At 34.3% G+C, this 27,602-nt stretch overlaps 1 protein-coding gene and 2 non-coding genes across 5 annotated transcripts; 1 reads left to right on the forward strand and 2 right to left on the reverse strand.

Moving 5' to 3' along the window:
• Nucleotides 1-634: 634 nt before the first annotated feature.
• On the reverse strand, nt 635-708 carry TRNAD-GUC (transfer RNA aspartic acid (anticodon GUC)). The gene has a single exon. It is a non-coding gene; the product is annotated as a tRNA-Asp (tRNA).
• A 397-nt stretch (nt 709-1,105) lies between these two features.
• On the reverse strand, nt 1,106-1,189 carry TRNAY-GUA (transfer RNA tyrosine (anticodon GUA)). The gene has a single exon. It is a non-coding gene; the product is annotated as a tRNA-Tyr (tRNA).
• A 12,904-nt stretch (nt 1,190-14,093) lies between these two features.
• LOC147566954 (protein SEMI-ROLLED LEAF 2-like) lies at nt 14,094-26,155 on the forward strand. Of its 3 annotated transcripts, XM_086653548.1 has the most exons (21): nt 14,110-14,332; nt 14,544-14,586; nt 14,763-14,897; nt 16,282-16,356; nt 16,923-17,038; nt 17,359-17,473; nt 17,595-17,708; nt 18,405-18,452; nt 19,843-20,006; nt 20,092-20,291; nt 20,448-20,740; nt 20,936-21,085; nt 21,254-21,679; nt 21,781-21,930; nt 22,722-22,797; nt 23,327-23,451; nt 23,911-24,114; nt 24,219-24,359; nt 24,444-24,566; nt 25,291-25,503; nt 25,606-26,155. In XM_086653548.1, exons 3-21 carry the CDS (start codon nt 14,763-14,765, stop codon nt 25,771-25,773), a joined length of 3,036 nt encoding a protein of 1,011 aa, XP_086509674.1. In that variant the 5' UTR covers nt 14,110-14,332; nt 14,544-14,586; the 3' UTR covers nt 25,774-26,155. The 3 variants fall into 3 exon arrangements, with proteins under 3 accessions (XP_086509673.1, XP_086509674.1, XP_086509672.1); XM_086653547.1 differs by having other exon boundaries at nt 14,094-14,332; nt 14,544-14,897; XM_086653546.1 differs by having other exon boundaries at nt 14,544-14,897; nt 24,219-24,566.
• Nucleotides 26,156-27,602: the final 1,447 nt, after the last annotated feature.

Below are 27,602 nucleotides of genomic sequence, written 5' to 3' on the forward strand. Positions count from 1 at the left end.
AAGAAAAAAAGATTATGCATTCCCTTACTAATTACTAAGAGGGGTAGATCTTTGTTTGACCTCTCTTTTATTATAATTATTTCTATTTTATATTATAATAGCCGCGTTCCTTGGATTGGGACTGGGACATATATCATATCCAAAATTCAGTGTGCAACTTGAATAAGATAGATAGACTGTTTCCAATTAGGAATTGAGGTTACACAAAATAGGAGCTAGAAGAAAAGGCAGTAGTTTTAATATAAGCCGAAAAATCTTCTTTCGGGCTAACTATGTTAAGGTTAAGTTAATTTTGTATCGTACAATAAAGGAATCCAATTTGTATATGTGCTCCCGCGAAACGGATGTGTATTCTATTCCATTCCATGGATCAAAAGCAATCGAAAAAGTCAGACCAGTATGGTATCTCTTGTAATCCTGAATTGAATATGTTCCTACCAACAATTGTACCAATCTACCTATGTCTCTCCCCACGAATCGGTACTTGTTGAAGTAATTGAAATTCCTGTATTTGTTCGATGAGACACGAAAAAAAAAGAAAATAAAGACCCACGCCGGGAATTAGATCCTACTCCTTGTCACCCTCTTCACAGAAAATAGAGAGATGAATTGATGGATTCATCGGATCCTAGGTCGGGACTGACGGGGCTCGAACCCGCAGCTTCCGCCTTGACAGGGCGGTGCTCTGACCAATTGAACTACAATCCCAGGTAAATAAGGTGTACAGGATTCTTATGATTTCATTCAAACCATATTTCTATTTAGAATCGCCGTGCTGTAACAGAGACAGGAACGCTATATTGCTATTCACATGGATACGGACTTTAGTGAAGTGAGAACGACACGTATTACTAGTAATTCTAGTGCCATATCAAATCGATTGATAATAAATCTTTCAATGGTCAATGAAAAAATATTTTTTTTTCTTTACTTTAACCCCTTCCTTCTATTTACAGACTAGATTATTAGAAAGATTAGAATATGTGGGAACAAATAAAATAAATAAGGATATAACAGAAATTCTTTTCTTTATTCCCCCGCATCGGGCGTTTCTGGAGGCCAAATTTGTTATATCATCTCATGATGGATCGGCGAATGAAATTATTGGGCCGAGCTGGATTTGAACCAGCGTAGACATATTGCCAACGAATTTACAGTCCGTCCCCATTAACCACTCGGGCATCGACCCAGGAAGAATCCATTTTAGACTTATGGATAATCCACGATCAACCTCCTTTCGTAATACCCTACCCCCAGGGGAAGTCGAATCCCCGCTGCCTCCTTGAAAGAGAGATGTCCTGAACCACTAGACGATGGGGGCATACCCGCCCGATCGCCTACTATGCTCATAGTATGAACAGTTTTTTGGAATTGTCAATATAATGTAATGGTATGACTAGATCCGAAGAATCCTTCTGGCTTTCATGATTCCATCGAATTTCGTTTTTTTTATTCAAAAAGGATGCTGTAGAACTTGTAAATCTGAAAAGGGGTCAACAAGTAATCGACTTTTTTTTATAAAAATGTGGTTCAGGGTATGTGTCGAATCTCTTCATCACATGATTCGATGAAAATTGATGTTCATTTTGAACGACTCTAGACTGAGGCATACACTTAATCTTTAAATAACAACACAACTCAAACTTTTCAATCAATCAACTTTTCTGTAAATGGATAAAAAGAATATTGTGTAGCAAAAGCTAAGATTCAGATATTCGATTGTCAGGAATAAAATTGATGTTCATTTTAAACGACTTTAGACTGAGGCATACACTTAATCTTGAAATAACAACACAACTCAAACCTTTCAATCAATCAACTTTTCGGTAAATGGATAAAAAGAATATTGTGTAGCTAAAGCTAAGATTAAGATATTCGATTGTAAGGAATAAAATTGATGTTCATTTTGAACGACTCTAGACTGAGGCATACACTTAATCTTTAAATAACAACACAACTCAAACTTTTCAATCAATCAACTTTTCTGTAAATGGATAAAAAGAATATTGTGTAGCAAAAGCTAAGATTCAGATATTCTATTGTTAGGAATAAAATTGATGTTCATTTTAAACGACTTTAGACTGAGGCATACACTTAATCTTGAAATAACAACACAACTCAAACCTTTCAATCAATCAACTTTATGGTAAATGGATAAAAAGAATATTGTGTATCTAAAGCTAAGTTTCAGATATTCGATTGTTAGGAATAAAATTAATGTTCATTTTAAACGACTCTAGACTGAGGCATACACTTAATCTTGAAATAACAACACAACTCAAACCTTTCAATCAATAAACTTTTTGGTAAATGAATAAAAAGAATATTGTGTATCTAAAGCTAAGATTCAGATATTCGATTGTTAGGAATAAAATTGATATTCATTTTGAAAATAATCAAAAATATGACTCAGTCTAGACTGCATCTGAACGAGTCTAGACTGAAGCATACAGTTAATCTTTAAATAACAACACAACTCAAACTTTTCAATCAATCAACTTTTCTGTAAATGGATAAAAAGAATATTGTGTAGCAAAAGCTAAGATTCAGATATTCGATTGTTAGGAATAAAATTGATGTGCATTTTAAACGACTTTAGACTGAGGCATACACTTAATCTTGAAATAACAACACAACTCAAACCTTTCAATCAATCAACTTTTTCGTAAATGGATAAAAAGAATATTGTGTATCTAAAGCTAAGTTTCAGATATTCGATTGTTAGGAATAAAATTGATGTTCATTTTAAACGACTCTAGACTGAGGCATACACTTAATCTTGAAATAACAACACAACTCAAACCGTTCAACCAATCAACTTTTTGGTAAATGGATAAAAAGAATATTGTGTAGCTAAAGCTAAGATTCAGATATTCGATTGTCAGGAATAAAATTGATGTTCATTTTGAACGAGTCTAGACTGAGGCATACACTTAATCTTGAAATAACAACACAACTCAAACATTTCAATCAATCAACTTTTTGGTAAATGGATAAAAAGAATATTGTGTAGCTAAAGCTAAGATTAAGATATTCGATTGCCAGGAATAAAATTGATTTTCATTTTGAACGACTCTAGACTGAGGCATACACTTAATCCTGAAATAACAACACAACTCAAACCTTTCAATCAATCAACATTTCGGTAAATGGATAAAAAGAATATTGTGTAGCTAAAGCTAAGATTCAGATATTCGATTGTTAGGAATAAAATTGATGTTCATTTTGTACGACTATAGACTGAGGCATACACTTAATCTCTAAATAACAACACAACTCAAACATTTCAATCAATCAACTTTTTGGTAAATGGATAAGAAGAGTATTGTGTAGCTAAAGCTAAGATTAAGATATTCGATTGTCAGGAATAAAATTGATGTTCATTTTGAACGACTATAGACTGAGGCATACACTTAATCTTTAAATAACAACACAACTCAAACTTTTCAATCAATCAACTTTTCTGTAAATGGATAAAAAGAATATTGTGTAGCTAAAGCTAAGATTCAGATATTCGATTGTTAGGAATAAAATTGATGTTCATTTTAAATGACTTTAGACTGAGGCATACACTTTATCTTGAAATAACAACACAACTCAAACCTTTCAATCAATCAACTTTTTGGTAAATGGATAAAAAGAATATTTTGTATCTAAAGCTAAGATTCAGATATTCGATTGTCTGGAATAAATTTGATGTTCATTTTGAACGAGTCTTGACTGAGGCATACACTTAATCTTGAAATAACAATACAACTCAAACCTTTCAATCAATCAACTTTTCGGTAAATGGATAAAAAGAATATTGTGTTGCGAAAGCTAAGATTCAGATATTCGATTGTCAGGAATAAAATTGATGTTCATTTTGAACGACTCTAGACTGAGGCATACACTTAATCTTGAAATAACAACACAACTCAAACCTTTCAATCAATCAACTTTTCGGTAAATAGATAAAAAGAATATTGTGTTGCTAAAGCTAAGATTTAGATATTCGATTGTCAGGAATAAAATGGATGTTCATTTTAAACGACTCTAGACTGAGGCATACACTTAATCTTGAAATAACAACACAACTCAAACATTTTAATCAATCAACTTTTTGGTAAATGGATAAAAAGAATATTGTGTAGCTAAAGCTAAGATTCAGATATTCGATTGTCAAGAATAAAATTGATGTTCATTTTAAACGACTTTAGACTGAGGCATAAACTTAATCTTGAAATAACAACAGAACTCTAACATTTCAATTAATCAACTTTTTGGTAAATGGATTAAAAGAATATTGTGTGGCTAAAGCTAAGATTCAGATATTCGATTGTCAGGAATAAAATTGATGTTCATTTTGAACGACTCTAGACTGAGGCATACACTTAATTTTGAAATAACAACACAACTCAAACCTTTCAATCAATCAACTTTTTGGTAAATGGATAAAAATATTTGTGTAGCTAAAGCTAAGATTCAGATATTCGATTGTCAGGAATAAAATTGATGTTCATTTTGAAAATAACCAAAAATATGACTCAGTCTAGACTGCATCTGAACGAGTCTAGACTGAGGCATACACTTAATCTTGAAATAACAACACAACTCAAACCTTTCAATCAATCAACTTTTCGGTAAATGGATAAAAAGAATATTGTGTAGCTAAAGCTAAGATTCTGATGTTCGATTGTCAGGAATAAAATTGATGTTCATTTTAAACGACTCTAGATTGAGGCATACACTTAATATTGAAATAACAACACAACCCAAACCTTTCAATCAATCAACTTTTTGGTAAATGGATAAAATGAATATTGTGTAGCTAAAGCTAAGATTCAGATATTCGATTGTCAGGAATAAAATTGATGTTCATTTTGAAAATAACAAAAAATATGACTTAGTCTAGACTTCATCTGAACGAGTCTAGACTGAGGCATACACTTAATCTTGAAATAACAACACAACTGAAACTTTTCAATCAATCAACTTTTTGGTAAATGGATAAAAAGAATATTGTGTAGCTAAAGCTAAAGCTAAGATTCAGATATTCGATTGTCAGGAATAGAATTGATGTTCATTTTGAAAATAATCAAAAATATGACTCAGTATAGACTGCATCTGAACGAGTCTAGACTGTGGCATACACTTAATCTTGAAATAACGACACAACTCAAACCTTTCAATCAATCAACTTTTCGGTAAATGGATAAAAAGAATATTGTGTAGCTAAAGCTAAGATTCAGATATTCGATTGTCAGGAATAAAATTGATGTTCATTTTGAAAATAACCAAAAATATGACTCAGTCTAGACTGCATCTGAACGAGTCTAGACTGAGTCATAAACTTAATCTTAAAGTAACAAGACAACTCAAGTCTTTCAATCAATCAACTATTTACACGTCAATCAAACAACTATTTACTCACATGGCAACTTGGAGAATCATAAATCTGATTTTCCAATTTACTATAATAATGGGTGATAGCATCCATTACAAAGTTGTTATTACTACTAGTCTATCAATCTTCTTATTCTACTTCTTTATCATCTTCTTCTACTTAGTCATGAGAGGATTTAACGACGGCATTTGCTTCAGTTGTCGAGATGCGGGGCATAAATTGGTTGAATGCCCTACAAGAAAAATGTGTCCGAGGTGTGGAGAGGGTGTAATGCAATGGTTAAGGGTCAACAAAAACAATGAAAATCATGGTAGGTATTTTTTTTCAATTGCTCGTCACATAGCAAATATTTTAAGTGGGATGAGGGCGAGACATCACGAACAATTGAGACTAATGAAAATATCTCAATTAACGGGAAACTGAAGGACGAGGAAATTTCCCAGCTCGAGAATATGTTTGAAAATTTAGTCCAAATTGCTGAGAAAAAATATTTAGAGATCACAACTACTGTGACAAAGATTGTTGTGTCGGTGAAGAAAAATAATCTCTGAATTCTCGTTGTGTGTATGTGGTTTTTACTTGTTGCACTTTTGAATACTGATATGTATGTGGGTATTCCAAGACGTAAATTTATGTTCTTCAATAGTTGTAAGTAACTTAGACGATAACAATGATGATAAGACGACTGCAGGAGTCTAGACTCAGACTGCAAGAGTCTAGACTCAGAGTGTGACTCACGTTTTCTCGTGGAGTCTTTCTATATACAAATTTTAACTAGTCGAAGTATACAATAATTTCAAATCAAAAATACAAATTCATTCATCATGTATCGAGAAATCATGACATACATCAAAATTGTACTACAATCACTACAAAATATTTGATCAAAGTTCCTTTAAGTGTTCAACCTGCATATTTAAGTTCAAATAACTCGTGTTATACACCTACAAATACACAACTAAGGTAGTAAAAAACTTAATAAGCAAAGATATTTTGTTTTTACACTTGCATCAAATAGGAAGGGTCTGACAAAAAGATGGAACTGCTTCATTCGAACGACAAGTCTTCCGATTATGTCCCAATTAATGACATCGACTGCATGCCTTCCTTTGTCTTGGTAGAGACTCCCTACGTGATTCTCTTCTTGCTATCTTTGGTCTACCTCCTCGACGTCTGGTAGTTGGGGATCTAATAAATGAATCATCACGAAGGTCTGGACATGACCAACCCGAATGAGATGTGACGGGGTACACAGATTCGGCATAAGCTTTGTGCACTGTTTCAAGATAGTAATATTTGTTGCAATAACTGTAAACGTGTAAGTCCTCACGTTTAATAACCGCGATAGCATGTATACATGGCAGTTGCTCTAGATCAAACACCCGACAACTGCAAGTTTTATTTAGTATGTCAACTGTTTCACTTATACGATCATAGTTTACCTGGAGCTCGGTTGAACTGATTGGTATAACGAAATATGGAGATGCATGTTCCATCCGTGTAGTTATCTTGTCTGCTGCCCATTGGGTGAGAATTGTTTCCCTCGTACTAGATTGTTGCCGACGTTCATAAAACCATTGTTGTATGGTTGCTCTAATATATTCAACGACATGTGTGATAGGAAGTTCCCTTGCTTCACGCATCAAACCATTAAAACTTTCAGCTATGTTTGATGTCATGATATCATACCGCCTCTTACTCCCATAAGCACGAGCCCATCTCTCAACTCCAACATCACGCAAATAACGACCAACGTTTGGAAAAGCAAGATCTAACTCAAGGAATAACCGTTCAAACTCTGAAAGTTTGTAACTCTTGCTTGCTCTAAAAAATAACGAAAGGAAATTATCCTTTTTAAACTTTTCCTTCAAATTATTACTAAGGTGGTAAACGCATGTATCGTGCATTGCATCAGGAAATACAGTTCGACCTCCTTTCAAAATAAACTTATGTCGATCTGAAACAATGACTAAGTTGTTAACATCGTCAATAACTCGACGTATATGAGATAGAAACCAAGGCCAAGACTCATCATTTTCCGAATCACCAATGCCGAATGCAATTGGGTATATGTTATTGTTGCCATCAAGACCAGCAGCAACAAATAGAGTACCAAGATACTTAGCTTTCAAAAAGGTCCCATCAATCACAATAACTGGTAGAAAGCATTCATTAAACCCACGTATGCAACAACCAAGTGCCATAAAATAAAATTTGAAGTGATTTGAGTTACCTTTTTCAATGTGGCATATGGTACCTAGATTACTCCGACACAACTCATTTGAGTAGTTGCTCAATACAGCATACGCTTCATCAGGAGACCGCCTTACCAAATCAATCGCACGTTCTTTTGACCTCCAAGCAACATCGTAACTAATAGTGATGCCAATATCGTTTTGTATGTCCTGAATTATGTCTTTTGGTTTGTGTTTTCGTTTCACTCCTACAAACTTGTGCCTTATTAACTCTCCAATAACTCTAGAAGTAGCTTGTCTATGCACACGGTGGAGGTTGCCAATCTTGCTGCAAGTATGAGTGTCGTCAAACTTAGACACCCTAAAGAAATTAGATTCGCCGATTTTAATTGCTCGTAAACTCCATTTGAAACCTTCAACTGCACAAGCTATTGACCATAAACTTTGTTGATTTCCTTACTCGAAACTTGAATTTTTCACTGACAGCCCATAAACTCATCTTATCTTTTAATGCACTCTTGCATTTAAATACCTCATACACTTTCACACCCAAGTCTTTCTTTCCTGAACCTGACCCTTCGTCTTCATCTTCATAGATGTTACACATAGATTCAAAACTACTCGGAAGTGGTGGTAGATCATGTGAAGGAGGAACAATTATAGGCACATCAACATCTTCCGTACCTAAGTCTTCTAAAGGCTCTTTACCTTTAACTTTTTCCTGCTCGCAACCACTTCTACCTAATGGATTTTCACTAAGTACTTCAACATCATCAGATGATCCACCCCCTACATCAAAATTAACTTCATCAGAGTATTCCCAAATCTCAAAACAACTCAAATCAAACAAATAGTCTTCTTGTTCTCTAGAACAAATGTCTGGTTTTAACTCTTCTGCGAGTTCTTCCTTTACACCCGAAGAACTCAAATCTACCATAATCTTCTTCATCAAGAGAATAATGGTCATGTCTAAAATCTTCGGGTTCTTCTTCTCCACCTACCTCAACACTTTTTCTGATCATAGGTTCTTCTGTAACTGTTCTATTTGGTGACGTGGTCAGATAGTTAGCGAATGGAATGTTCAAATCTATCGAGCACACTTGTTCTCTTTAAGGAACTTCCTCTGGTATTAGGTATTCTTTTTCTACGTTTTTAGAGTGAACCACCTTCCATAGTAACATACAATGGAATACACTTAGGGAAATTACCTTTGACAAGTGTCCAGAAAAATGTGAAGTCACGCTCAACCTAAATTTCTATAGGTGAAGGACTCTGAATCGTCTCCGGAACCATAAAACTCAATTTTGGCAAACTTGTCATGCTATCTTCACATACTATTTCAACAACTTCACGAAGTTCTCTAAGTGTAGTCCCGCCTGATAGAACTATTCCGGCTTGTTTACCACCAATATATTTTATTTCGTTATACACATTTTCTAATCTACCACCATGAAATAACCAAATGCTCACGGATTCCATTACGAATACCCTACAAAACAAAGATAAGTTCATTATGTGTACGTACTAAAATTACTACCACCTTCTAAAATATATACAAATATGACATGAATTTAACATGTAAATTGAAAACACATAATATGAATTCAACATGTAAAATGACAATCAAGTAATACATAAGATGTAATAATAAAAATGAAGTAAGACCAAACTTCAACAAACATGAACAATAATTTGATTCATTGAGGATTATTAACAAACACATGGTGAACATGACTTATGATGTTCTTAGGTCAAATGTTTGTACCTGTTTTAAGAAACAATAGATTGGTAAAAACGTAAAATTCTATAATGAAAATGACACTTAGTATGAAACTTATTGTTAACAAAACTTCATAGGGTCAAAGATAAATAACTTCTAACAACATGGATTGTTTTTACATCAATGATTTATTCTTAAGGGAACTTTAGTGTACTAAAGCGATAAATCAAAGTAGTCTAATTCAATTGACATATGTTTCGACACTCAGGTAGGCTCCGATTCTGTAATCAAAGGGTGAACGTATTGGCGCAAAATAAATCGAAAAGAAAAAGAAATAGAGAAACACATATTACATATTAGAGAAACACAAACAAGTAAAGCAAATAAATTATAACAAGTGAACTTCTACATAAGTACAGGAGGTAAAGTCACATTCCAACCTATAAAGATCAACAATTCCATATGCTTGGGCTTCTATTGTAAACATATATATATATATATAAACATTCAATTCCATATGTTACTGATAGATTGTTTATTCATAGTTGATCTAGTATAAATGACCAGGGAAAATGGTAGCGAGAAGAGATCACCAAGTTCAAGCGTTTTCTGCATAATTTGGAGGTTTCCACATTAAATAACCTCAACGACTTGTAGTAACAAACAAGAATATGAATCTTCTAACCAATGTTTACAGTTTTATCTTCTAACTAATTCAACAATCAAAATTATCAAAATTTTTTGTTTGGTACTACTACTAATTAAGATAAGGCCTAATAACAACACTTTGAAATGATAAAATATACTAACATATTTACCACTAGCTGTTATCTTCACTATGGCATTTCGACAAACAGGATATGTGCTATATTTATTATGTGGATAAGAACCCTAGTTAGACTCCATTAAAACCTTAATTGAAGTAGTTTGAAGATAAAACTTAAATAATGCCACTCATATACTACTAATAAAATCATGGATTTTCATGAAATGAGATCTTCTCTCAAAACAGTAAGAACCCTAGTTAGACTCCATTAAAACCATAATTATGAGCCTCCATTAAAACCCTATAGTTGAACCAAAAAAAAAACATCCAGAGAGAGATAGGGATACCTGCATCAGAGATATTAGTGTGCGTGAGAGAGAGTGATCGATCCAAAGAAACTGCGCGAGAATAAGAAGTTGACGAAGATGAGATAGCTAGTTTTCGTTCTACTAGAGAGAGTTTTACTCTGATATCCTTGTTATTTTCGGTTGTCTAGATTATCTAGACATCCTTTTATAACGAGGGCAAATATGGAAGTTTATGGCCAAAATAGGGTTATTTGACCAATACTTGAAAATGAGGGTCATATTAACAAAGTCCACCCAGTCAAAGGTCAATCCACCCAAATTTCCATAAAGTATTTGTTTATAGTCATTTGGTCAAGGGTGTTGTAATATACAAAACATGTGGTGGTGCCTACAAGATGTTTGTCTAGGTAGGGTGATATTGGTAACAAGGGATGAGGTTCCCTTAGTTTGAGCAAACGCCAAACCCAAGCAGGGCGTGCAACTTGATTTGTGCACCCACCAAATGGATGACGTGTCATACATATATAAGAGAGGAATTAGTTATCCTTTTCACAATATACCTCCTGCGTGTAAACGGTAGCCTATCGGATCAGATAGAGGCATATCCGTATCCGATATCTGATAATTATCCAACGGATATGATATATCAATATCTGAATCCGACAATAATAACGGATGTCGGATATTATCCGATATCTGAAACAAAAATAAGATTTATATTTTAAGTTTCTAACCATTAGATCTAAATAATAAATCTTAACCATACATTTCATATATTATTATTAATATTATTTATATTTATATTATTTTTTTATATTACTTATCGGATACGGATATTTATCGGATCAGATATTCGTGTATCCGTATCTGATAAGCAAATATCTGATAAGGAATATCTGAATCTGTATTGAAATTTCAGATTTTTTTTTTTAAATTCGAATAGGATACAGATCGGAAGTCGAATATTCAGATATTCATTGACAGACTTAAAAAAATTGATGATATACCACCTTTTTCAATGGCTAAAACTACACCCACATTTATCTCCAAGAGTTGAGATTACATCTCCCAAACTTATCTCCAAGAGTTGAAATTATAATTCTCAAACGTATCTTTAATGGTTAAGATTACACCTTCTAAATTTATTTTCAAAGGTTGAGATTATAGAAGTGTTTGTGTCTATTAGGCATGAGTTATACCCTCGTCTATAAAATAAGAGAGGAATGTATCTTTTAAGAGTACACATTCCTCTTCAATGACTAAGATTATACCTCTCAATCTTATTTCCAAGGGTTGAGATTACATTTCCCAAACTTATCTCTAAAAGTTGAGATTACATCGCCCAAACTTATCTTTAATGGTTAAGATTACGCCTCTCAAACTTATATCTAACAATTGACATTATAAAAATATTTGTACCCGCCGAGCACAGGTTATACCTTTGTGGGCTTACATGCACGACGATCTATCTAAATCTTTTCTCCTTTGTTTATTATTTATATGTAAAAGTTCGTAAAATTTCAATGAGAAATGAATTACTTTGGTTTGGAATTGAAATATATAATGTTATTCATGTTATTGCTTTTTTGGTTTTGTTACTACATTTCTTTTTGGTCATTCTATTTTCTGTAAATTTGAAATTGATTACAGTTTTTTGTTTATCTCTGTTCAATTTTTGAAAATCGGAACATCATGGACATCAGAGGAGTCTGTTACACCCTACATGCTCTCGAAATCTAAAGACCACCGCACCATAAGAAACCAATGGGTAAGGTTCAAGTTTTGAAGTGGTACCTTGCATCCTACCCGACCCCGACCGTTAATATTAACCCTAAGATATCTTATTGGTGATTAGATAACTATACTACACATTCATATGCAATTAACTAGAAGAAAAATGCTCTAGGTCAAAATGGAGGTAGAGATTTCTTCTCCTTAACTTAAAACCAAGTCTTAATGTGAAAAACCTTTTTTTAAAATTGAAACAATTTTTGGGTTAAAAACTTAAAATATGTCATTTTGTTGAAAAATTAGTCAAACAAGCCTACAAACAAACACGTTCACAGTCTTAAGTGTCTTAAGGTGAAAAGGTAACACGGTCTCTTTTACGTGATCAGTGAATTGGACATTGGTTTTTATATAAACTCCTGGCTCTCGCAATTCATGTGCCTTACTAGACCTCTAAGAGTCCTGCGAGAGACGACACTAATGCGCCGTCCTCCCCAGGATCGCGGGACTCGCGAGATGTCTTGGACGCGGAGCGCACAGTCTTAAGTGTCTCAAGGTGAAAAGGTAACACGATCGCTTTTACGTGATCAGTTAATTGGACATTGGTTTCTTTATAAACTCCTGGCTCCCGCAATTCATGTGCCTTATTGGACCTCGAAGAGCCCAATTTGGGTGACATAAGGGCACACCACGTTATGCGTTTTGAGTTTTACCTAAGACTCGAAACGCCCCAAACTCGAAATGTATGCGGGCTAGACAGGTTTTAGACTAATTTTTGATGAACTACCTGCATGGGTCCATCAGATAATCTTAATGTACATAAAAGTCTATAACTCCAAAGGCTGGATCGCAACCACCCGACTCGGCCCGATTCTCATCTCTAAATTAGACTCATAAAACACATGAAAAAAATCTTGAGACAAAATACGATCTCCAATATTGAGAGACTTTTCATGTTTCTTCTCAATGAAAAATTATCTGCAGAAGTAATATGTATTATTATATTGTTATTAATAATATATTATTAATGTTATAATAATATATTTGTATATATAATTATATTATATTAGTTATTAATTTATTTTGTGACGAATAAATATATTACACTTTTATTGACAAGAAAATTCATAAAATCTCAATGAAAAATTATCAATGAGATTGTCAATAAAGTTCATGAAAATTTATAGACAATGTCAATAAAAATATCATTAAAATGTCCAAAAGAATCCATAAAGTCAGTGGACTTTCAATTGTCAATGGAAATGTATATTTCTTTTGTTGAATGAATGGAAATGTATATGGAAGTCCGAATTAACTAGCCATGCATAACATTAAAAAGGTAATGTTTATAAGCGCACTCCAAAATTTCTCTTTGGGCCTCCATATGTAGGCGCCCTTCGAATGTGCCCAAAATGCCCCACTTGCGCCTCTTCTTCTTTTCTTTTTTTTATTTTTTTTTTTACTTCTTTCCTCTCTTCAAAGATGTTGCAAGAAAAACCTAGGGCTTTGGAGCTTGAAGAGAACTTGCTTATGAAAATCTTGATCCTCGAAAATAGAATAGTTCGATCACGATCAGATCATTAGCTTCACGAAGATCTGATGCCCTTGCTTGAGAAGTATATGAGAACCTCCCAAAACAAGTAATTTCAAAGCTGAAAGTCAGTTAAGATAAGAAAATTATAACCTAAAACCTTGACTAATATACAGTAATAACAAACACAAATCAAGAAATTAACCAAAATATAATCGACATTATTCGATGGCTTGATCAAACCACAGTATCCGATGCCTTGGATTTCAAGCTTCAACGGAAAGCTTGAAGGGTTCGAGACCTTAAGCGGACTAACAACTCCGATGCCCAAAGCATTGCCTCCGCTTGGTCAGTCCGAGAAGGACGTCTGTAAGTGTCGTGAGTCAATGGTCAACGGAAGCCCCAAGGGCAAATTTGGGGCGCGCCTATATACGACGCACCCATGTTAAAAAGACAAAAAAAGAAACAATTTAAAATACTCCATGATAAAATTATGAAACAACAAGGCGAAAGGTATAAATAGGAGAAAAGATTGAGAGAAAGGAGGGAAGAAGGAGAAAAAGAGAGAGAGAGAGAGAAAGAGTTTGTTAATTCCGCGGTGGAGGATGTTGGAGATCTTGAGCCTTCTTGCATAACTTTTAGGGATTTCCAGCCTCTCCGATCTGCTCTTTAAAGAGATAAAACAAACGATCTGTGAGGTACAAAACAAAAAACACATGAAACCTAAATTCTCCAATTCATTTTCATTTCTCTAATTTACAGATTCATATTCTATCTTTTTCTTTTCATTTCATTTTCCTTTTATATGTATGGATCGCCATTTTCATGGAATTCAATTATCAACTCGTTAACTAATTAAGGGTTTCTTTTAGAATTGCGAATTTGAATCATAATTTTGAATTATTGTAGGCTGGTCGTAGCGAGTTTAAACCTATTGCTGATTCTTGAAGAAGTAATTTCTTCCTTCCCCCCTCATTTTTCATCATCAGCTTGATATTCTTTGGTTATCTCTCACATCACAGAAAACCAAAAGAAACAGAGTTGGGGTTTTGTTGGATTGGTAGGGGGCAGAAAGTGAGATACTTTTTTACATAATCAAGGTTGTTGTAATTTGTTTGCTGGTTAAAGATGGGTGTCATGTCGAGGAAAGTTTTGCCAATGTGCGGGAGCCTCTGTTTTTTCTTCCCCGCCATGCGAGCAAGATCTAGACAACCTGTGAAGCGATATAAGAAGATTATTGCGGAGATTTTTCCTCGATATCCGGTTAGATCATTATCAACATTTTCCTTTTGCAGTCTAATTTCCTAACTCTTAAGTTAATATTTTTATTGTTTTATATCCTTTTTTACTCGTTTCGTTCCTATTGTATTAGTTATGCGTATTTTGGGTTTGTGATACATATTGCCCATGAAACATTATCCATCGGTCTAGTTGATTGTTGTATAGATGAATTTAAGGTCAAAGTTGTTAGCTAAATTTGGGAAGTTCCCTTATCGTCTTAGTGACACTATGACATGCACAAACACTCTAGACTCTAGTACTTAAATTATGACGAGCTATGGCGAAGTAATATCACTCAAATGACAATGTACCATTTGCTTAAATTAAGATGTCAGTGAGAATCACGAGACATGCATTTGGTGTGCTATGAAATGAGTGCAAGTCGCTGAGTTGATGTCCTTTTAGTGGCCAAGGACAAATGATTCTTAACCTACTAATGGATCCAAGGACACACTTAATATAGTGAGACAGAGTGTGACCTGCTATGTGAAAGCAAAGATCGTACCACCATCTTAGTTTTTTGTAATTGACATGCTCGCAAAGTGGCAATAGTCGCTTATATCAGCTTATGTATCACATTAACCGTCCAAATATGGTCAAAAAAAAAAATAGACGATATTTATTAATAGAGATCATTGAGTTGATCTTTGAGCTCTAAAGATGTAGTACGCGTTTAGAAGATTATTAATATTCCGGGAAAGGTTCGTTCGTGGTTGTGGAGAGATTATAACTTAGGATGTTGTAGTTGGTGAAGAATACAACGTTTTTTCTTCAACTTCGTATTTTATGTATTTAGGTAAAAGATATTCCTCAGAAGATTTATTGATAGAGGGAAATCTGTGATCCACTAAAAATAATCTTCCTCCCTTTCTTTCAACTATCTTGCTTATTTGTAATTTTCTTCTTAAATCAACCCCGTTTATTTGTTTTACTTTAAATCTTATTTAAGAGCGCCATATTTCCAAGACAACAAAGCAATAGAAAATGGTAAATGATTCCAAAAGAAACTTGTTGCGTAAAAAATATATCTTTGAGAATCTCTTTTGCTCACCCCAGTTGCCATCAGCTCAACTAACTAATTAACGAATTCTATGAGTTTCAAAAGTAGTAAACAAGTGAAAAAAAAATCATGAAATTTGCTATTATGTTGCACGTTGTCGACACGCTTTACATTGCTGATGTATACCCTAGATGTTATACTTTATAGATATTAGATGTATTACTAAACTCAACTCTTCATAGATATGCTTTTAGTATTAGTGGATACTATTATCTAGTTCACCAATAATATTGTTATATTACTTTTGGTATTTTCAAGTCTTAACTTCCTATGGTAATTTGATGATTCCTCTATTTGTCTTTGTAGGATGAAGGGCCAAACGAGCGAAAAATTGGCAAACTGTGCGAATATGCTTCCAGAAATCCTTTGCGTATTCCTAGGGTATTATCACATATACTAATATGAAGTTATTTATGACATTGTTTTGGGAGTTTGACCTGCTGATCCACCTCGATGTATGAGTTTGATCAGCTTATAGGGTATTTAGAAATTTGAGAGGGATGAGAACATACATCTGTGTTCTTAAACTGAACCAGCAAGAGTTGTAAACTAACCTACTTCGTTTTGCATAAGATAATGCAAATTAAATACAAATCTGTGGGTTGTTTGTCAAATGCATTTTTTTCTCTTATACCTTGATTCTGCCTACATGTGTATAAGATGCTCCATAATACGTAATTAATGTAATATCTCTACTCTGATTTCTAATTATAGAGAGTGGAATTTAAGATTTTTCTTCAAAATGCTTGGTGAGATACTTAGGCGAACCGTGCTGATAGTTTTGGATTGGCTTATTATTTCAATTAGTTAATGATGAGATATTTATAAGCTTTTTCAAAAGTGTTTTTTTGTCTTTCTGATTTTTTAATTTGCACTTGAACTCGTTTATTGAGTTTTGGTATTGGGTTCATAGTTTCCTATTGATGTAAGTTCCGTGATGATAACAGATTGCAACTTGTCTTGAGCAAAGGTGTTACCGGGAATTGAGAAATGAGCGATTTCAATATGCGAAAATCGTTATGTGTATCTACAAGAAGCTTTTGATTTCTTGTAAAGAGCAAATGTACGTTACTGTAGTTTAATTTTAAAGCTTTTCTTATTCTCTATATTTTCATGTTCTCCAAGTATTTTGAAACTTAATTGGCTAGTTGAAATCTGAAAAATAATATTAGTGGGCATGCCAGATGAATGCATCTTCACAAATTCAGAAACATCCAAAATCTTTGTAAAAATTTGCTCAGAAAATTTTGTAAAAACGTTATCTATTTTTCATTTAGGTTGCGATGCTTGTGTATAATTTCAGTACATTCTTTGTTATATCATGTAATCAAAGTAATGTTTCTTTGATAGTGTTGGCTCATCTCTGCTTAATGATCACTGCAGGTCCTTGTTTGCAAGTAGCCTACTAGGAATCGTACATATTCTGCTAGATCAAACACGTCAAGATGAAATGAGGATCATAGGATGCCAAACCCTTTTTGATTTTGTAAATTGTCAGGTCAGCAAGCATGTAAATTTGAGGCTTCATCAATATCCTTATTTTTTTTTCCTAACGGTAGGAGTTAATTGCATTTGTCGTGGAGGAGATCAAGTGATGATAAGTTTCTAAATTGTGACAGACGGATAGCACTTACATGTTCAATTTAGAAGGATTCGTTCCTAAACTCTGTCTCCTAACTCAAGAAATGAGGGAGGATTTGCGATCATCTGCACTGCAAGCCCTTTCTTCAATGGTATTAATTTTTTTCTTCATTGAGGATTATAACTTGTCATACTAAGTCATTGTGTTTTTCCTTTTAAGTAGAGTAATTACTTTCTCAAGTCTTGAGATGGACATAAAAGGTAAACGATATGATAAATATTTTGTATTCTAGTCTTTCACTAATAAATTGTGTTTGAACATGACAAAAGACGCCTAAAGCGTATTGAGGCTTTGATTGGGTTGAAACCTACTGTTTTTTTCATTCATCAGCATGGTTATGTAGGCATTATAATGCCTTTTTTTGAGAAGCCTATGTTCCCACCAGCATAAGTTTCAGATTTTGTTTACAAACTCTTTGGTGAGAGCTTACATGCATGCACACTTAATTACATGAGGAAGTGCTCATAACTATCATGGTAATCAACTCATTAATCTGAGAGAATTTTTTTTATAAAAGCATTATTTATTTTCATTGATTTCATAAGAAACAGGAGAGGTTGCTGTGTGGTGATAGTTTTATCAAAGAAACTCCTGTTTTTAGGCATACCTAAGTATATAACTCTTCAACCTTTTGTCGTTAGCTTCTTAGGAAATAAAAGTCTCGTGCTTATAGTTTTCCATCTTTATTTTTAGTCACTAACTCACTACTCCCTAACTCTTATTTGCACCTTCTCTTTGCTATTGAGGTTTTTCCAGTGCTCATATTTTTGCTTTATTTTATGCCCAGATTTGGTTCATGGGGGAGTACTCACATATTTCAGCCGAATTTGATAATGTAAGTCATCCCAGTACTTTCGAGAGAAATAGCTTTAGAAATTCGATTTAGCCTACCTTCCTCCAAACTGTCTGTAGTGAATTACGCTTTGGAGTAGGACAATTATGTAAAATCTTTTCTTGGTGCGGACATTGAAAATTGTGACTAACTTTTCATATTTTAAGAATGTTGTGTCTTTATATTAGTGTCAAGGTCATCCACGTTGATCCTTTCCAAAGGTTTTCTATGTTAGGCGGAAGCAACATTTTCATGACCTTGGCCATGTTAAAGTGACCAGCAAAGATTTTCTAATGCTATATGTTTTTAGCTAATTCACTATCTTTTAGAAAAACCTGTTAGTTACCATTGTCAATTCTGAAAAAATATCAATTGAATAATCTGAAAAACCAAATCACAAGTCTAAACTGAAATTTCAGATTTATGTCGGAAGAAATTATTACAAGTTGGGTTTCTAATATGTATATTTCATTAGTATGGTCTTTTGATGCGTAGACTGTAGTAATATGTTAAGTGTAAAGATGAATTTGTGTAACCAGATTAAGAGCATCTCCAATGCAAAACTGAAAAAAATCTCTATTCATCGTATGTGTCAAGTTCCAATTGAGATTCTCACTCCTACGTGGCGTTAATAGAGATCCTCAATTTTTTTTTGTCTCCAATGCAAAACTCTAAACTTGTCTTATTTACTTATGTGGCATAGTTATTTTTGTAAATAAATAATTAGTTATTTTAGAAAATATAGAAGACTTGATTTTTATTGGTTGAAAATTAAATATTGATGAGTTGGACAATTAGAGATATCTCAAGAGGACACTCTAGAAATAGAGTGTCCTCTTGAGATATCTCTATTCCACCCTCGACACGTCATCTTTGAGATCCAAATAGAGTGTTGCATTGGACATGATTTTTAAGAAAAAACTCTAAAAATCCTACGTGGCACTCGGAGTTTCTAAGATTGAGTGTTGCATTGGAGATGCTCTAAACATGTGATATAGCCGTGTGGATGCTTCAGAACTAGAAAACAATAAAATAAACACAAAGAAGGTAAGTAATCAATCTGTATCATAATTTGAATTGTGAAGAACATGAACCCCGATTTATAGGGGTTGGGCTTTACCGGGCTCGTGAAACTAATAACTAATTGCTGAATTAGCTTTAAAGGCCAGTGGTTGGATTCTCTCTGCTTCATCTATTCTCTGTTTTGGCATCAGAGTTTGATACAGATACTAGTTCACTACTATTCCTTCCTTTTCTATATTGAATTGTTAATGTCTCTGTATGAACAGTTATACTGTGGAATGGGCTATCAATATTATCATTTCTGACAATGTAATGATCTTATGCTTTTTTACTTTTGTTTTCATCTGCACTGAGTTCTTCACCATAACAGGTTGTTTCAGTAATCCTCGAAAATTATGGAGAACCTAAACAGATATTGGAGAATCTTGATAAAGACAAGCAAGATGATCAGGTCCCTCCCTCTCAAGTTATCATGACAAGTGTCCCTTCTTGGAGGGAGATTGTCGATGAAAAAGGAGAGATAAATGTATCCATGTAAGTTTTGTCTTTCCCAAGATCTTTTAGATGGCATAAAGTCCTAAAGGTTTTTCTTATCACTTTCCTTTTTATTGTGTTTTAGGAGGGAAGATGCCAAGAGCCCCAACTTCTGGTCTAGAGTATGCCTGTACAACTTGGGAAAGCTAGCCAAGGAGGCTACAACTCTACGACGCGTATTAGAGTCTCTGTTTCGCCATTTTGACCAAGGAAATTTATGGTCTCCTCGTGATGGTCTTGCTCTTCCAATTTTGTTGGACATGCAAGTTTTGATGGAGAAGTCTGGTAAAAATCCGTTATCTCTTTTTTCCCTTTCTTTCAATTGAAGTTCTTTCTTATCCTTGTTCTTCTTGGCATTCGTCCATGTTGCTTGTTTTTTTATGCTATACTTGATCCTGGATTTTTTTCATTTGGTTACTATTTTCTTAAATGAAATTGCAGGACAGAATGCACACTTGCTGTTATCTATTTTAATAAAACATCTTGATCACAAAAATGTCATCAAACAACCTGACATGCAGCTAGATATTGTTCAGATCACCACTGCTCTTGCTAAACAGTCAAAGGTTCATCATTCTAGGGCAATAACAAGTGCAACTGCCGACTTAATGAGGCATCTGCGAAAAGGCATACACTGCTCACTTGATGATTCCAACCTGGGAGAGGATGTAATTAATTGGAATAAAAAGTTCCGAGGAGCAGTAGATGAGTGCCTTGTGCAGATGTCAAAGAAGGTGCTGTTGTTACGTTTTTTTGTAGTTTCCTAGCTTGAAATCCTTAACTACTACTAGCTGTAGCATGATGTTTAACTAGGTTGCCTTTTTTTTACTCATTTATGTTTCAATTTTAATGAGACAAGCTGTTCTATAATTCCAATTGAGCTTAATATTTTAGAAAGATTGAAATTGTTACCTTTGTGGGTTGAACAGATAGGAGATTCGGGCCCTGTTCTTGACAGAATGGCTGTGATGATGGAGCATATACCAAATATTGCAGTAATTGCGAGAACCACAATTTCTGCTGTGTATCGTACGGCACAAATATTAGCCTCTGTACCAAATTTGTCATATCAAAATAAGGTGAATATTAACTATTTTCATCTGTTGCTAGTTTAGCTCTTTGTCTGTATCTTGGACCTCTCAGTGGTATCCTAGAAAAGAAATTTCTTCAATTGCTAACATTATAAACAAAATATATTGTTGAATTCTTAATAGTCCTCTGAACTTTGTTTTGTTTTTATTCTGTAGGTGTTCCCTGAGGCATTATTTCATCAATTGCTTGTGGCCATGGTCTATCCAGACAACGAAACACGGGTGGGAGCTCACTGCATCTTTTCTGTTGTTCTTGTGCCATCTTCTGTTTGTCCAAGTCCTTCTGCAGTTACTTCTTCGGATTCACTAAAGGATAACGATTTGAAAAGGACTCTCTCAAGAAATGTATCTGTCTTTTCTTCTTCAGCTGCTCTTTTTGAGAAGCTGAAAAAGGAGAAATCTTCCTCGCAAGAAAATCCTAGCCAAGTAAAGAACGGTCAGTTTGTTAATGCCAGGCAACAAAGCAGCAGTGGTGGGATCATGAACAGATTGAAGTCGTCTTACAGTCGAATTCATAGTATGAAACCTGCTCATTTACCAAGCACCAAAGAAATACCAGTGGCCAATTTAAATAAGGAACCGGTACAAACATACTAGCTTTTAGTTTTCTTTTTTTTTCTCTAAATCCTTTAATTTTCTTTTCGACTACCTATTATAACATTCTTATATTGACTAAACTCCAGGATCCACTTTCCCTTAGGTTGAGCAGTCGTCAGATTACTCTCTTGCTTTCTTCGATCTGGGCTCAGTCTATCTCCCCTCAGAACACGCCCGAAAATTACGAGGCAATCGCTCATACATACAGCTTGTTGGTCTTGTTTGCCAGAAGTAAGGTAAGAAATCAGTACTTTTTTCTAATTATTTTGTAATCATAGTCCTCTAAGGATGGACTTTTATCTGACTTTTCGATCCAAAAGCGTCGATAGGAGGTTTCTGATCATAAACCCTAAAAAATAATAAAATAAATAACTAGAGTTCAATTAATTCTTGAAACCAACAATTAGAACTAAAATAAACCTTGAAATAATACTTCAAAAGTTCAAATAGCTCTAATGTTGCTAACAAGTAAAGAGCAAACAATAATCCAATCTTCTATATGGTTCACCCCACCTTTTACGTAGGATGCTTCCCTTTATCTAATATCAATTCCTACCCTTAATTTAATTAGTGAAAAGAATAAAAAGGATCTTATTAAATAAGTTAAAAATATATATTTAGTAACAAATATCATCTAAAGAACAAATTTTAAAACAGGAACTCCTTTCTTAGTAGGTGCAACCAACTCTTAAGGGAGTGCCTGTGAGGTTCCGATGCACATGACTTGTATTACTATTTAAAACAGATATTTCAATGTTTTTTCATTTGTCAATGTGAGAGCCCACCCAATACACACAGTTGAAGTGCATTTCATTTTGAGAATAGTCCCATATGGACAAGGGTCTGCCTACAAGTATGTAAGATTATAGGGCCAATATTTTCAAAATAAAATGCTTTTGAGTTGATTGGACCCATTATCTTATATAGTTCTTTTCCTACTTGTTATTAGTGACCTTGAAATCCTTCTTGCGGCTACCATTTGTTCGTCTGCTGCTACATTGGATTTTATGTTTCATTTGTCTTGCAGAATTCCAATCATGAGACTCTAGTTCGAAGTTTTCAGCTAGCATTTTCCTTGAGGAACATTTCTCTTGGAGGCGAAGGTAGGATATAACTTCTTTTGTATGGTACGGGGAAAGCTTGGTTGCTTTCCAGGACATAGGTTTCATGTGAGGCTTTTTAAGTTGTAAACTTACGACTTTCTCGAGCCTTTGTTCCCTATCCCGGCACTTCCAAACTTGCAGATACCCTTTTGTTATTCTAATTTTGTTAGATTTAAACTGTTCCATTCTTATTTCTCCACATAGTTAAGAAATAAAGTACTGGAGTTTTTCATCTTGATGTATATTCCACCTAGTGCTGCAGATATTATCATTTTTGTTTTCTTTCAGCATCTCATTATGCTACATGTTAGAACAAGTGGAATCTGTTTTACAAGGCCAAGAATATTAAAACAGATAGAAATATATTTTGACAGCATTTAATAGAATTAGCAGTATATATAAATATTTGCAACCCTGACTTTTAGTCCTTACCATAATCATGGAGAGTTGGACTAGTGTCTTAATCGACATGATGGATGAGTAACTTTCAGGAACGACTAAATTGCGTGGTAAATGAATTTCTTTGTAGGTTCACTACCACCATCAGGCCGTAGGTCTCTCTTCACAATGGCGACATCAATGATCATCTTTGTGTCAAAAGCCTACAACATCATTCCTATTGTTGCATTGGCCAAGGCATCACTTCAAGAAGAGGTGAATATCCATTAATTGCAGTGTTATCTCCTCTTTCTCAAGCCAAGTGTGCAATTTATTGTTTCAAAAAGAGTTTCTGCATATATTTATTTCTTTAGTTAAATTAGATCTTAAAACAAGTCTTCTTCTCGAATTCTGACATTTTCTTGAGCCGAAAACGCATGCATATGTGCGTATTTACATCACATTTAGATTTCAGATCAATGAAGCAAACAAAAGCAAAGTTTCATTTTGTAAGTCACATAAGAGTATGTAAGCAGTTCGTCCATTCTTATTCGAACATTTCTTACTTGATACATGTGTAATGACTACTAGGTCTATCAATTTGTACCTGAACGTAAAAAGGTTTTTCTACCTAATTCCATTGGTTATTTTGTAGAACAGGTATAACTATATATCATGTTTAAGATGGTCATGATCTCATTGACTCCTTTAATGATTTGTGCTTGCTTGTATCAGGTTGACCCCTTTCTACACTTGGTTGATGATTGCAAGTTGGAAGCTGTTAATAGTGCTGGTGCTGATCCTTCCGTGAAAACATATGGATCAAAAGAAGATGATGACGCTGCTACAAAGTTTCTCTCAACAATAAAACTAGCTGAAAATCAATCACGCGAATCTATGTCCTCTGTGATCATAAAGAACTTGGGATATTTATCAGATGTAACATCTTTAATTAGTTTTTCATTTAAGCATTTCACAGTGCTATTTTTAGTAGATTCGCAATTTGATTGAGAACAAAATATTTTTTGTATGCATCTGCACAGTCGGACTCCAAGACTATAAGGGATCAGTTGCTAAATGACTTCATGCCTGATGATGTATGTCCATTGGGAGCTCAAATGTTCATGGAGATGCCAAAAGAAATCTCTGGACTCGTTCCGAATGAAGTTGAAGCTGGAGACGAGGTCATTACTGTGCTCCATTCAAAAAATTTATGTTATTGCTACTTTAGCGACATGATTGATTACATTCTTTCTTTTTATATGCAGATTGTGCCTCCACTTATAACACTAGATGATGACATTGTTCCTAAAGCCGACCAAACAGATTCCAAACCGCAGTTGGTTACTCAAAGTCCTGATCTTTTGAGCGTCAATCAACTTTTGGATTCGGTATGGTACCTTATTTCATTCACACAACCGCACATCTTCGAATCAAAAGAAACCTTGTCTAGTTTTCTTTAAGGTCCACAATGATTGAACATGAAAATATAAACTATGAAGAGCTTGGTTATTTTTCAGGTTCTAGTTGGGGATAGTAAATAAAACAACATTCCTTGAATATTACTGTGTTCTTGTTAGTAACTATATACACCTATCTTTGTTTTGCTAAATCATTCGTAGAATATTGCTATCTTCGTAGGATATATATATATATATATATATATATATATAGAGAGAGAGAGAGAGAGAGAGAGAGAGAGAGAGAGAGAGAGAGAGTCAGCCACAATCTAGCGACGAGCATCCTCTTCATCACAGGAGTTGCTCGAGCAGAAGCAACAGCAGAATGAGATTTGCTGTTGGTCACCCATCCTCTTCTTATTATAGAAACATATAATACATGATTACAAATTAAAAATGAAATTTTTAATATGATACCAACTGCGGCGAGTTACTCTTTTGGCTGGGACACGGGCCTGGACAAGCCAGTCTTGAGCTACTACTCAGGTTAAGACCTTGTAAGTACAAGAAAAGTAAGGAGTTTGAAAGTATTTTGAACATACACTCAACATGTCCTCAGATAGAGAAAGGATCGAATCTAGACCTAAAATAGTTGCTTTATTATTATTGGTATTCCATTCATCCGAATAACACAGGATGTGCAAACTTGTTTCAGGTAACAGAGACAGAACGACAAGTTGGAAGAGTATCAGTTTCAACGACACCTGATGTTCCATATATGGAAATGGCTGGTCATTGTGAAGCCCTTTTGACGGGAAAACAACAGAAGATGTCAACTTTCATAAACACTCAACATAAACAAGAAAACCTCAATGGCTCTTCACACAATGAAGTAAATCTGATGCCTTGTTATCCAGGTCTTCCTCAGGTAATGGTTTACCCTTCTAAATTTACTCTTCATCGTGCATATTACTCGCACAAGTTAACTTTTTTAGAGCACCTAATATTACAAAACACTTCAAATTTGCAGAGTCGGAACCCATTTCTTGAACAAAACTTCGACGATAATCTGGACAAGCAAATGGTTAGTAGCACTGGTCCTATGCCATGTGCGACTGAATATCAACATCATCCAAACGTCTTCAGACTACCTGCATCTAGTCCCTATGACAACTTTCTAAAGGCTGCTGGTTGCTGATACGAGAATCGAGCGCAAGATGGCCAGTCAGTTTCTAGATCAAAAAGGTTTCTGAATCACTCAGTCAACCCCCCAGTTACTTACAGGAGGATCGAATATTCGCTAAAACAAAGGAGTTAGAAAAAATTGGTGTAATTGTGTATCAAAAATGGTTATGGTTATTGTATCTTTGTCTATTCTTTCATTCTCCTGTAATTGAATTTTTTTTTTTTGATTCTTTCATCTTTTAAGGGAGATTGGTTGCTCCTAGTTTCTTCTTTTCCTTACTGATATTGTTGAAGATGATGGCTAGTTGGGCCTTTTGAGTCTGTTAGAGCATTTTGTTTGCCTTACAACTGGGAGCAGTTTATCATTTTAAGAATGAAAGGTTTGTTTAACAACACTTTATTGACTTGTTATTGTACTATATGAATAACTAAAGTAGCAAAGGACAATTAAAAATATGTTTTTAGGGTGGGTGTTGTCCATGTGTTAGGAATCTGAATTCTGATTTTTGAATATAGTGCGCGCCGTTGTAATTTTTTTTTTTTGTATTCTTTTTTCTAATTTATGCGTTTTCAGTAAAAAAATCACAAGTCTAGACTTGAGAAAAAAGACTTACAAGGCGTGGGTTTGAAGTCCATTTTGGACGGGTGAATGGACTAAACATCAAGGTTTGCCGTTTAATGTGCAAAAGGTTTTGAAGTGCGAAAAAGGCTATTTTTTCTTCATATTCATTTGTGAAGTGTTTTGTGCTTAAAAATGTTGTTAAAATAAAGTAATGTGATTAAATACAAAAGATAGTCATGAACTTATTTCATTTTGAAGGGCCATGGACTTTTTTTTGTTGAGAGAAAAGGCCATGGACTTTAGGTCCAAAATAAAACCTAAAAAAGCCTAGGACAATAAGTACAACAGCCAATTTGAAAGCCGTCAGAAGATGATTATTTTTGGCGGTATATAAAATTTTAGTCGGCGAGAAAAAAAAATCCTCCCACCTCGGTGCACAAAGATTTCCTGAAAGACTTTCGCCAACGGTGCATACCTATTGAATTTTGCAAACAGAAAGATATATAAACAATATTTTTAGACCATTCATCACAGAAGCATTAAAGTATTATACAGTCATTTAGGTTGTCAGAAGTTCATTTTACTTATTCAAAGTTCGACAAACTTTCGGAAACCATATGTGCCACCTAACCTCCGAAAGGTAACGTCATTTTGCCCTTAAAGGCAATGTTTTGTTGTGTCTATTTGCAAAAAAAAATTATTTGGATTGGTCGAAATTCTGGATCCATCCCCGCATGTAGTAGAGGTCCATTAACGGACATAAAAGAAATCGAAAAACCAGAGTAAGAGCCAAGGCTCTATTTTGCTCCTTTTGAGCAGGTCAATCAACCAACATGCATCAATGGAAAACCATTCTCGAACTAAAAATGAAAAAAGGAAATATTATTACTTGATATATTAAAAAGTTCATAGCCTTGTGTGAGAGCATTATTTAAGTGTTACACGCCGCGATTCTGTATGTACAATATCTATCAAACGAACCGTGAGCAAGCAACACAAATTAATATGTTAGAGACATTGATTTGAAATTCAGTATCGGTTACCAATTACTTAGTGCGATTTGAATAAATAATGTGATTCTATTGTGCTTGTCTAACCTAACAAAAAACCACAAAAACTAGATTGAACATTAATTTGATTTATTGACCAAATGGTAGAGAAAAAACTAACTGATACTAAGCACTAAATGTTTTTAACCGAACATTTTACATTTAAGAACATTAAGAAGGGGCATAAAGGAGCATTAAATAGTAACAAAGGACCAATTGACAAATATAAAT

This window comes from Eschscholzia californica, unplaced genomic scaffold (genome assembly GCF_041429995.1).
Source record: "Eschscholzia californica isolate CP2 unplaced genomic scaffold, dmEscCali1.0.p SCAF_1, whole genome shotgun sequence".
NCBI classification, from domain to species: Eukaryota; Viridiplantae; Streptophyta; class Magnoliopsida; order Ranunculales; family Papaveraceae; genus Eschscholzia; species Eschscholzia californica.

Bases quoted from the DNA above. Each gene is read 5' to 3' on its own strand.
- LOC147566954 (XM_086653546.1), top strand. From the start codon at position 14,763: ATGGGTGTCATGTCGAGGAAAGTTTTGCCAATGTGCGGGAGCCTCTGT. The intron at 16,357-16,922 runs GTATTATCACAT...TGATGATAACAG, and splicing joins ATCCTTTGCGTATTCCTAGG to ATTGCAACTTGTCTTGAGCA. The intron at 21,086-21,253 runs GTGAATATTAAC...TTTATTCTGTAG, and splicing joins ATTTGTCATATCAAAATAAG to GTGTTCCCTGAGGCATTATT.